The sequence below is a fragment of the Haliotis rubra genome, unplaced genomic scaffold, assembly GCF_003918875.1.
Source record: "Haliotis rubra isolate DU_JTF1 unplaced genomic scaffold, ASM391887v1 Scf15, whole genome shotgun sequence".
NCBI classification, from domain to species: Eukaryota; Metazoa; Mollusca; class Gastropoda; order Lepetellida; family Haliotidae; genus Haliotis; species Haliotis rubra.
In genome coordinates, this window is record NW_025765447.1 from 1,150,001 (window position 1) to 1,163,234 (window position 13,234).

At 38.6% G+C, this 13,234-nt stretch overlaps 1 protein-coding gene across 1 annotated transcript in view; it reads left to right on the top strand.

The window, feature by feature from the left end:
• The window catches only part of LOC124270146, a 42,768-nt gene that overhangs the window by 13,892 nt on the left and 15,642 nt on the right, over positions 1-13,234 (top strand). The window contains exons 2-7 of the mRNA XM_046705174.1: positions 6,063-6,152; positions 7,194-7,301; positions 8,205-8,289; positions 9,277-9,338; positions 12,159-12,212; positions 12,416-12,502. Of these exons, the coding sequence (XP_046561130.1) occupies positions 6,063-6,152; positions 7,194-7,301; positions 8,205-8,289; positions 9,277-9,338; positions 12,159-12,212; positions 12,416-12,502 (486 nt within the window). The remainder of the gene's footprint in view (positions 1-6,062; positions 6,153-7,193; positions 7,302-8,204; positions 8,290-9,276; positions 9,339-12,158; positions 12,213-12,415; positions 12,503-13,234) is intronic.

The following is a 13,234-nucleotide window of genomic DNA, read 5'->3' on the forward strand; positions in this document are numbered from 1 at the left end:
AAATCATTTTACGACCTCATCAAACAGGGGCAGTCTGTGACGTCTTAGTTAAGGTCATGCTGCCTAAACCTCGCCATAAAATATAGAAATAAAGTTGAAAATTAAAATTAACTTGTAAATACCATTTTCTAATGAAACAAGGAATTGGATTTCAGTGTAACCATAGTTGTTTGTGGTGTCTCCTTTTACTTTCACACGAGAAAATTCGGATCGGCTGAAAAGCAGGTCATTGTCTGGACAGGTTAATGAGACTCATGTTTCGGTTTGACCTGTGTGTGCGCTACTCTGATGACATTCTAGATGTACATAAGAGACCGTATGCTGATGCAATCAGACCGAACTTCATCCTCATATACGATAACGCACTTATCCTACTTAGTAGGATACAATTGTGTTCATAGACTGTTCTTTAAACACTATTAATCACAGCTGCAGATTGCCCTGTCACTACACACTCTCCACCAGGCAAATCTTCAGTAACTCGGCATTGCTCTTACTGAAGAACGGAACCATGTTAGCTTTAACGCAAGTGTGGTCGCTTCAGGTTCAGATCACATACGCGGTACTGAGACTAGTCTGTCTCACTGTCCCTGAACCATATTATTTTCCCTACTGCCTAACCCTCTTTGCAATGCTAAAGCCCTAAATGAAGCAAGTCTAGATTTCCTCAGGTTCAGGTTCTGAATCTCTGGTCTCCCTGGGGCTCCTTTTCAATATAAATGGGTATGTTTGTTACTATGAATATTATATATATTCAGCGTCTAAGCGTCAGTCTATACTGAGACTTGTATTGTTTTTCCGACAATGAATTAATTTTGTGATTTTTTAGGCATCGAGTTTGGTCAAATACTCTCATTTTGACGGGTGATCGAAGTATTAATTGACCATTTGTTGTATGCTGGCGTTGTGTGGCACAACCCACCGAAAGTTTGTTTACGATTTAACATATCATCTTTTAGAGAGAGGATCCTTAGCTAACTTTGAGCGGTATACATGTTCATGTATGTATTGCTAGTCACGTGACCAGTACGAGGTCCGACTACTAGTCGGGAGCTGAGAAACATGGCATTCCTCTCCAGCTAATCACCCCCTCCTTCACGGTCTGACACCATTTTAACGCGTTGCCAGCTCACAGTACATGCCAAGCATCGAACTGTTTAAACAACTCTAGGGTAAAACAACAGGTTCATATTCCATTTCCTTTAATCCTTACTTTCAACCTAACCTTCAAAGTAGTCTTAACCCAAAGACGTAAGTGTGTATATGCCAGACAGGGGTTTATTTAACGGACGTCGATAAATCTCGACTTTGGTTTTCTTTCAATAGTTCATAGGTTCGACAGTAATAGTGAGTGAGTGAGTTTAGTTTTACGCCGCACTCAGCAATATTCCAGCTATATGGTGGCGGTCTGTAAATAATCGAGTCTGGACCAAACAATCTAGCGATCAACAGCATGAGCATCGATTTGCGCAATTGGGATACAATGACACGTGTCAACCAAGCCAGCGAGCCTGACCACCCGATCCCGTTAGTCGCCTCTTACGACAAGCATGGGTTACTGAAAGTTCATTCTAACCCGGATCTTCACGGGTCTCGACAGTAATAAGAATACAACAATGCAATGCGTTTGCCTGGTGACTTTTCTCAATGAATTCCGTTTTATTACTTCTTAAGCTTAAGTTTAGGACAGGAAATTGTTGAAACTTTAAACACAACATGAGATGAATATCCGGACTGCACTAAAAGTTAGACTCTCTAGTGGAAATGTAGCTACTTACTTCAGTCAACTATTCTGAACTAGATTTCGCAAAATATTCCATACTGTTTAAAGGTACTGTTTACACATGAACTCATGTATTGTAAAACAAATTCGTAACATTGAAAAGGTTATTGTCATAGGTTCAATAAATAATGAAACTTACTTTGGATGTACAAAAGCACAACATAGTATGTACGCTTACTGTGTGTCCCATAGCGCAACATAGTAAGTACTCACTTTGTATGTCCCAAAGCACAACATAGTAAGTACTCACTTTGTATGTCCCAAAGCACAACATAGTAAGTACTCACTTTGTATGTCCCAAAGTGCAACATGGTAAGTACTCACTTTGTATGTCCCAAAGCACAACATAGTAAGTACTCACTTTGTATGTCCCAAAGCGGAACATAGTTAGTACTCACTTTGTATGTCCCAAAGCGCAACATAGTAAGTACTCACTTTGTATGTCCCAAAGCGCAACATAGTCAGTACTCACTTCGTATGTCCCAAAGCGCAACATAGTAAGTACTCACTTTGTATGTCTCATAGCACAACATAGTAAGTAATCACTTTGTGTGTCTCATAGCACAACATAGTTAGTACTCACTTTGTATGTCTCATAGCACAACATAGCGTGTACTCAATTTGTATGTCTCATAGCACAACATATTAAGTACTCACTTTGTATGTCCCGTAGCACAACATAGTAAGTACTCACTTTGTAATTCCCATAGCACAACATAGTAAGTACTCACTTTGTATGTCACATCGCACAACATAGTAAGTGCTCACTTTGTATGTCACATAGCACAACATAGTTAGTACTCACTTTGTATGTCTCATAGCACAACATAGTTAGTACTCACTTTGTATGTCCCGTAGCACAACATAGTAAGTACTCACTTTGTATGTCTCATAGCACAACATAGTAAGTACTCACTTTGTATGTCTCCATAGCGCAACATAGTAAGTACTCACTTTGTATGTCACATAGCACAACATAGTAAGTACTCACTTTGTATGTCTCATAGCACAACATAGTAAGTACTCACTTTGTATGTCCCGTAGCACAACATAGTAAGTACTCACTTTGTATGTCCCATAGCACAACATAGTAAGTACTCACTTTGTATGTCACACAGCACAACAAGTAAGTACTCACTTTGTATGTCACATAGCACAAGATAGTAAGTGCTCACTTTGTATGTCTCATAGCACAACATAGTAAGTACTCACTTTGTATGTCCCGTAGCACAACATAGTAAGTGCTCACTGTGTATGTCCCATAGCACAACATAGTAAGTGCTCACTTTGTATGTCCCGTAGCACAACATAGTAAGTGCTCACTTTGTATGTCCGATAGCGCAACATAGTTAGTACTCACTTTGGATGTACCATAGCACAACATAGTAAGTGCTCACTTTGTATGTCACACAGCACAACATAGTAAGTACTCACTTTGTATGTCTCATAGCACAACATAGTAAGTACTCACTTTGTATGTCCCATAGCACAACATAGTAAGTACTTACTTTGTATGTCTCATAGCACAACATAGTAAGTACTCACTTTGTATGTCCCGTAGCACAACATAGTAAGTACTCACTTGTATGTCTCATAGCACAACATAGTAAGTACTCACTTTGTGTGTCTCATAGCACAACATAGTTAGTACTCACTTTGTATGTCTCATAGCACAACATAGCGTGTACTCAATTTGTATGTCTCATAGCACAACATATTAAGTACTCACTTTGTATGTCCCGTAGCACAACATAGTAAGTACTCACTTTGTAATTCCCATAGCACAACATAGTAAGTACTCACTTTGTATGTCACATCGCACAACATAGTAAGTGCTCACTTTGTATGTCACATAGCACAACATAGTTAGTACTCACTTTGTATGTCTCATAGCACAACATAGTTAGTACTCACTTTGTATGTCCCGTAGCACAACATAGTAAGTACTCACTTGTATGTCTCATAGCACAACATAGTAAGTACTCACTTTGTATGTCTCATAGCGCAACATAGTAAGTACTCACTTTGTATGTCACATAGCACAACATAGTAAGTACTCACTTTGTATGTCTCATAGCACAACATAGTAAGTACTCACTTTGTATGTCCCGTAGCACAACATAGTAAGTACTCACTTTGTATGTCCCATAGCACAACATAGTAAGTACTCACTTTGTATGTCACACAGCACAACAAGTAAGTACTCACTTTGTATGTCACATAGCACAACATAGTAAGTGCTCACTTTGTATGTCTCATAGCACAACATAGTAAGTACTCACTTTGTATGTCCCGTAGCACAACATAGTAAGTGCTCACTGTGTATGTCCCATAGCACAACATAGTAAGTGCTCACTTTGTATGTCCCGTAGCACAACATAGTAAGTGCTCACTTTGTATGTCCGATAGCGCAACATAGTTAGTACTCACTTTGGATGTACCATAGCACAACATAGTAAGTGCTCACTTTGTATGTCACACAGCACAACATAGTAAGTACTCACTTTGTATGTCTCATAGCACAACATAGTAAGTACTCACTTTGTATGTCCCATAGCACAACATAGTAAGTACTTACTTTGTATGTCTCATAGCACAACATAGTAAGTACTCACTTTGTATGTCCCGTAGCACAACATAGTAAGTGCTCACTTTGTATGTCCCATAGCACAACATAGTAAGTGCTCACTTTGTATGTCCCGTAGCACAACATAGTAAGTGCTCACTTTGTATGTCCGATAGCGCAACATAGTTAGTACTCACTTTGGATGTACCATAGCACAACATAGTAAGTGCTCACTTTGTATGTCACACAGCACAACATAGTAAGTACTCACTTTGTATGTCTCATAGCACAACATAGTTAGTACTCACTTTGTATGTCCCATAGCACAACATAGTAAGTACTTACTTTGTATGTCTCATAGCACAACATAGTAAGTACTCACTTTGTATGTCCCGTAGCACAACATAGTAAGTACTCACTTGTATGTCTCATAGCACAACATAGTAAGTACTCACTTTGTATGTCTCATAGCACAACATAGTAAGTACTCACTTTGTATGTCCCGTAGCACAACATAGTAAGTGCTCACTTTGTATGTCCCATAGCACAACATAGTAAGTGCTCACTTTGTATGTCCCGTAGCACAACATAGTAAGTGCTCACTTTGTATGTCCGATAGCGCAACATAGTTAGTACTCACTTTGGATGTACCATAGCACAACATAGTAAGTGCTCACTTTGTATGTCACACAGCACAACATAGTAAGTACTCACTTTGTATGTCGCATAGCACAACATAGTAAGTACTCACTTTGTATGTCCCATAGCACAACATAGTAAGTACTTACTTTGTATGTCTAATAGCACAACATAGTAAGTACTCACTTTGTATGTCCCGTAGCACAACATAGTAAGTGCTCACTTTGTATGTCACATAGCACAACATAGTAAGTGCTCACTTTGTATGTCCCATTGCACAACATAGTAAGTACTCACTTTGTATGTCCTATTACACAAAGTAGCCTTTATTCAGTTTGTATGCCGTTTGAACTACGTGGTCCAGTAAGTGTACACTATAATGTTGCAAACTTTTGTTTGATGATGAACCAACAGTAATATCCCCTGTATGTAGCAGCGCCTGGAAATTATCGAGCCGAAAGCCACTGATTGATTTTGTGAACACCCCTTACACAGCCGAGGTACAATAACCTGCTGGCAACAATTCAGCTAGACTTACCACGACTCATTAAATCGCCTCTTCCGACAAACATAGGTTCCCTAAGGGCAACTCGTACCCTGAATCCCCACTAGGATTTCAAAGATAAACATTCAAAAGCCGAATAGGGAAATACTAAATCCAGGAAATCCTACAACACTGTGCTTAGCGCTATACGAGCACTGTAATACTTCTCTGTACTTATCTGTATTCAGGTTATTTAACTTGGACTCACCGGCATATGTTAGCTGTACTCATGACCAGTCGTCCGGGAGCCGTAATTGCTGTGCAGAGTTGCGTCCCTTTGACGTGGCAGAAACCTCTGAATCCCAGATTCACCAGGGTCATGTTTCCAGATTTTTCAGTTTCATACCGGGCCCACGCCTCTCAAAACAAGCAGCTGATATAAGACACTGTGGACATTATGATATACTGATATAAGACACTGTGGCTGTGGACATTATGATATACTGAAGTACAGTTCAAAGCGAGAATAAACCAAAATCACTCACTCATTCTTTGTTGTATATTGTATCTGACTTCCGGTCTGTTTCCAGGTGGTCGACAGTTACCGGAAGTTGCTCTGGATGATTGACAAGGACAACCTACCCCAGGACTACGAACCACCTGCTTCTTACTCCATGCTGGTATGTACACGGCCGGACAAAAGAAAATATACCCTTGCAATTGAGTGTGACTAAAACATTAAAAAGGTTGATATCAGATCGTTACTAGACCGACACACTGGAAGGCTCACGTTTGCCAACACAGCTTTGATCATCTCTAACTATCTGTTGTTCATTTCACTTTTCGCTACATAGGTGGATTCTCTTTGGGCCGCGGATCCGAAAAGATCCGGGTTAGAATTGGTCTTCAGTTACCCATGCTTGTCATAAGAGGCGACTAACGGGATCGGGTGGTCAGGCTCGCTGACTTGGTTGACTTGGTCATCGTATTCTAACCACGTAGATCAATGATCATGCTGTTGATCACTGGATTGTCTGGTTCAGACTCGATTATTTACAGACCGCCGCCATATAGCTGTAATATTGCTGAGTGCGGTGTTAAACAACAAACCAATCTTTTGCCCGCCAGTATAAGTGTCATCGTCCCTGACAGTTGTGTCAGGAGTAGAGAAAAGATCATTAGATAAGAATGTACAGACGACAGCAGCATTGTTGACAAATGCGTGACCGTACTTTGACCGTGGGTTCGAATCCCGGCACGAGAGAGTTGAAACATTAAATGATACATGTTATACACAATGATGACTTGAGTAAAGCATCCTCAGAATGTCGTCGCCGCGATTAACTGTAATATTGCTGATGCAGCATAAAGCAATAATGAATCCTTCGTTCTCAGTATGTCTATATGGTGGCAGTAATACCGCCAAGTCTATTTATTGCCTGGGTTTGGGGTAAAGATATATACCCGATCAACCTAGTCCTGTCGCAAGATTCAACTGTTGGGCCTGATGATCAAGCACGCTGGCTTCGTTAATGTTATCATACCCCAGCTGCGTGGATCTATGTTCATGATGTCAATCACTGGATGGTTTGGTCCAGACTCGATTACCTCACACCATGTCTTTATCAATGCCTATATATCTATATGTGTATGTTTGTATGCGTATATCAGTATATGTATATCTGTATGTGTATATCATGTAAATGTAACTGTCCCGCCAGCTATACGAGATCCACGCCCACCTAGGTGTGGCTCTCCAACACGTGGGGGAACACAGGAAGGCTGCCTCCCAGTTCACCAAAGCTATCAACATCGTCTCCATACCCAAGGTATCAAATACAAACATACTGGGCCCATTTGCACAAAGTAACTTTAGCGCTACGGCCATCCATGCCAAAGCGCTCCGATAATGGTAGCCCCATTTAGCTTTGTGCGATTGGGATCTAATCTATAAATAGAAATTAATTAAACAATATTTATATGATATTGCAATAAACATTTTGGGTACAAGCTTTATCCTCAAAGCAGGAATTGGAAAGGATCATTTTCAATTCAGTATTAACCTTTTACCTGAGTTGACGTTTTGATGACGTGGTAAGACCACCGTAGTAATTATATCAACCACATCATCAGCTGTTGTACGTCGTATGCATTGACAAATACATTTCTGTTGATGATGAACTGATGTAGCTGACATAGTTAAACATGTAATCCTTTATCGTCATATTTGATCAATATATGATTGATTTTTGTTCAATTTCATATATTATTCAGTTTTAGACAATAATCCCAGTTACTGTGTCTTCAGAATGTACTGTAGAGCAAGGAACAGAAGTCAAAAACTCTTTTCGGTCATTACTTTCAGCGAATGTAATAAATACAGGACAATAATAAATACAGAGGGATTCTTAGTCGATGGAGTCGTATTTCATATGGGTAATAATATTATGCTTGGGCCCTGAAGTTTGCGTGGTTTCGGCGATTTCTTTCAGCGTAGTAAGGTTTTAAAAACGTTTGTAATAATAAAGTGTATACTTTTTTGTCCGGCAGGTTACTTAATCTAACAGCACATGAAGGATAAATTTGAGGACATCCAGCATACATAGATTTTATCAAATAAAATACTTTGTCAGTCAATTGTGAACAAACTAAACAACTCATAAATGAAATCCCCCGATTCACCCATGAGTAATGAAACCGTAGGTCATTGACATTTTCCCACATTTCGCCAGGGTGGATGTCTTGCTGGCTGTTTGACCAACTCGTGCCTGATGACGCCCCTCTACGCCCGGAGAGCCTTTGCAAATACACGTCTTGGTAGGTCATTAAAGTATACGATGGCCAGGAATAACTCCGTAGATCGAGTAAACTGTTGTTGATTGTTATTTAACGCCGCAGTCGGCATTATTCCAGATATATGGCTGCGGTCTGTCTCACCTACAAAGAAACATTCAATTTGTTAGAATGTGAAGTTTTTGTTGGGAATCTTTTGACTTCTTCTTCCTTAGTAGGTAGTATAGGTGATGGCAGAGAATGGTTTAAGACGTAATATGGCCGTGGCGGTAGCCGTTTGCAATTTTTATATTGAACTCAAATACTTATAGTACTCTAATACTTATCTTATTTTGATTAGGAACTGCTGAGAGGTTGAAATTTAAAAGACCAGTACAATATTTCGGATGGTACCCGACGCTCTGGGTGTGTTTTTGATAAACATAAAATATAATTAACAGGAAATTTCCAACTTCGTTGTAGAATATATTTCTAAATATTTGTGTATCATCCATATTGCATTGTTTCTCACCTCTTGATGTTTGATGCATCTTGTATTGTGTATCATGTATGTTTGATGCATCTTGTATTGTGTATCATGTATGTTTGATGCATCTTGTATTGTGTATCATGTATGTTTGATGCATCTTGTATTGTGTATCATGTATGTTTGATACATCTTGTATTGTGTATCATGTATGTTTGATGCATCTTGTATTGTGTATCATGTATGTTTGATGCATCTTGTATTGTGTATCATGTATGTTTGATGCATCTTGTACTGTGTATCATGTATGTTTGATGCATCTTGTATTGTGTATCATTTATGTTTGATGCATCTTGCATTGTGTATCATGTATGTTTGATGCATCTTGTATTGTGTACCATGTATGTTTGATGCATCTTGTACTGTGTATCATGTATGTTTGATGCATCTTGTATTGTGTATCATGTATGTTTGATACATCTTGTATTGTGTATCATGTCTGATGTGTTATGCCTGTGGTACTACTTAGTATTCTACAACTTCAGGGGACATGAGCGGTGCGATGAGAGACGCTGAGAAAACTGTCGTTCTTGACAGTAGAAATCCAGTAAGACCCTTTATTGTCAAGAATTTTATTCTGTTTGATGATTAATGATCCAATCTACTTCTCATGTAGGTACTAATAGTCCATTCACCATTATGATTTTTGTTTTCTCTGAAAAGTATTGTTTTTCTGACATTGTTAAAGAACCACTAAACTTTGTTTTTTGTTACTCTTTTAACCATTACATATGAAATATTTGTGGTTAGTCTTATGCGGAACACCAAATTTATTCTTTAAAAACTTGTGGTTAATTAATACCGAGCGATTAAAAGTGGCCAAAAAGTCGCCTGCTTCCCTCTCGCCCGCCAACGAAACCACAGACAGGTTACGTAACTCTGTCGCCAGAGCACTGCAGTGACGTCATATGAGGAACGATTTTCAGTTAGTTGTATAGAAAGTGTGTAGCACGCTCATCATTTTGATGATTTCTCGACATGAACGACGACATGCCGAATCGTTGCTTTGTCGTCAATTTCTCCTAGGGGTCGGGTGATGGTGTCACCACGCACAGATTTCCACAGGACCCCGCAGTTCGTGCTAAATGGGTTATGTTTGTGAGTGCGAAGCGAGCGTTGTGGAAGCCTGAAACGATATCTTACTTGTGTTCAGATCGCTTCACGGAAGTTAAAGAATCAAAACTACTTACTAGTTATAGTAAAATATGTATATGATTGATGACCATAAAGATTTTCCATAACACAACTTGTAACATAACGATTTCTTCCTCGGAAGTGAGGTTGTGGTCGAAGTAACAATAATATTGTAAGTAGTATTATATTGACACCCACCTCGCTGCCAGGAGAGAAATTGTTATGTTATACGCTATGTCATGCAAAATCCTATTGGCCATCAATCAAATACATATTTTACTACCAGTAGAAAGTAGTTTTGATTTTGTAACTCTGTGAAAACAAACCTACATAGCATTTATCCACAGACTGGCGGATGTTCCCGACAGGGCGCCGCCATTTTTGAAAATCGTAAAGTCTGTTAGAATTAATGAGATTATAGTTTGTTTTCATCAAGTTAGAAAATCAAAACTACTTTCTTCTCGTAGTTAAATATGTATTGGAATCATAACCAAAAGGATTTTGCATGACACAACGTATAACATAACGATTTCTTCCACGGAAGCGAGGTGGGGGTCGAAGTCACAATACTGCGCGATAAATTTCTTGCTACATTCACATGGTTAATGTCCACTCACCAGTATGTAGATACTAGTCAATGTGCGTCTTTATATTTGGTCTTATAATCCTAATTAGTTTATTATCATACTTTCATGCATTTTGAAACTAAATAAAAAGCTGACGATCTGCTGATACTTATAGTGAATTTATAACAGAACTGTAATATCTAGACATTTTTATAGTTTGCCAATGTGAATCATAATTCGCACACACACCCTAGTGTATGTTGTCTGTCTCATTACACTTCACGGCGAAAACAATGATTCTGTTGAATGCTACGACAAATGAATAAAAAACAAAATGCAAATATTAAAATTAAAACAGATTAAAGTTATAGGAACAATATCAGGCCATTACCTTGTTTGAGGAATGTATCCATCAATATCCACAAAACTGTTCCAAATGATGTGTCTTTTAACAGTTTAATATACGAAAAAGTGATAAATCTTTTCAGGTATTGGTGTATAGTCTCATTGGTCACCCAAGATAGCACACCTGGCAACTAATTGCATAATGTCCGCCTTTCATTAAAAACGGTAATTTAGTTAGCCAATAATGGGCAATCAATCAATGTATTGCCGGTTAATCCTTTGAAAGAAGGGCGTTGTTTTTACGCAGACACCGACACGGCAGAGTGAATTCAGTATAGATTAGTAAATCTACATACATAAACACTACCTTTCAACAATTCCGCTGTGTAAGATAAAAGTAATTAATCAATCAGCGTGTTATCGGTTAATCCTTTGATCGATGTTTATAATGTTGAATATTTACTCCAGACACAAGAAATGCCAAATGGGAACCTTTGTCGGGTAATCTAAGTGTGTTACCACTAATTATACCTGTTATAAATTCATTAACTGACCATCAAGTGAATGATGACAAATAACATGTGTAGGTTTATACCACCTAACACGGGTTACAACAAGAGAGTATTAATTGCTGTATTGCATGTGAAAACTTATGGGCCGACACTGTTTTGAGAATACAAACAGATTTTTACATGACATGATTAAATATCGAGGTAAAAAACACAGAAATGGGATCAATTTGGATCAGTCATTATACAAATAGGGCCTAACGACACCAATCAATTGTGACAGAAGCGTCTATGAAAACAAGTTGTAACTCGGAAACTAGGCAAAGCAGGAGACAAAATTAAATGACAGTAGATTGTGAGAACATATAGCTTTCATTTTCCACAACAATTGTCACGATTTCAGGTTTATACAAGCCTGTAAACAAGATAATTTACCCCCTAAAATGTAGATGAATTCTGCATCGGCCCTCAAAGCTATTCCTCATATGACGTCAAAGAGTCGCGCCGCTCTGATTGGTTGAAATTTCGTTCGCGGGTGAGAATTGTGCACTGTTGTCAAAAAGGTCGATTTAAGTCAATTAAAGGTCGAAATGAGTAGTTTTAATGACGGGGTTTCATTTATAACGATGCCAGTTAGTGATTTATGTATTTTTACCCCCTAGGGTTTATGTGACCTTTAATAAAAGGTACAATGATATAAAACTGATAATTGCTAAAGGAGACATTGTTGTAATCACTTGGTTTAATGCTTGTGCAAACTTTTTTTGGTCAAGTAGAATATGATGTACATTGGCGTGTCTTTATGTTTTACAGGATGTCTACTGCATCCGGGCTCTTGTTCGAGGGGCTCGCGATGAAGATTCGTTGGTCAGTTTTTCTCTGGTTACAATCAGTCGCGTAATATTTCAGTGTTGGCATATATTACAGTGAGGTAACAGGTGAATAGCTTTGATTAATGTCGGGCTGATCGCAAAACTTTACAAAACAATCTAAATGATAATTAGATACGGCGTCTGTAAACGTTGCTTTCAGTGGTTAAATGCCTATATAACCTTTACTTTGACCTTCAGGCTCTCAAGGATGTCGACCACGCCCTCCGGATGAATCCCAACCATGTGTGTGCCCTCATCCTCCGTGGTGCCATCACAAGGCCCCTGGTACGTGTATTAATTGCATGAAACTGTTCTTAAATATTATATATACTGTATATATACTCTCTAAAAAGTAGGGGAACCTGAACTGTCAACTTGGATAGGAAGTATAAGCGTTAACAAACTTTACAAAGACAGACATCTTATGAACGCACCACCATTTCTCTTTATCACCACCCCTAAACACAACGTATGGAATGCACGTGCACAACGCAGTAGCCCCATACACGTGCAGGGGTCGTCATTCTTGATTTTGACGGTTTTCAAGACGGTCGAGAAATCACTGTGAACCATTAACTTTGACAATCATCTTGCATCACACAGTTGTTAGTGTTTGTTTCTGGCCGGTTTATTTTCGTTTTTTCTTTTGTTTGAAAATGAGAATCGTACACATGCAAACTTCACGTCATACACCAATCATCTTTCAAGAGCGATTACTGTACAAACAACTATGGTCATAAGGAAGTGCAAGTGGTGATGCGCTCTCAAAACATTCATTATTATCACATCCACATTGATTGATTCCGATATCTCACAATTTTTCAATCGTAAATTAAAAGTGAAGTTCCCCTACTTTTTCAAGAGTATATGTACCGCTTTATGTTTCGAACTTTCATACTGTACTCATCATTTGGCTATTGTTGATGTTCCATTTCTCATCACATAGATTACATATCCTTCTTTTCAAGCATTTAAAGGATATGTCTTTGAAATACCGTTTTAAAATGCATATGCATG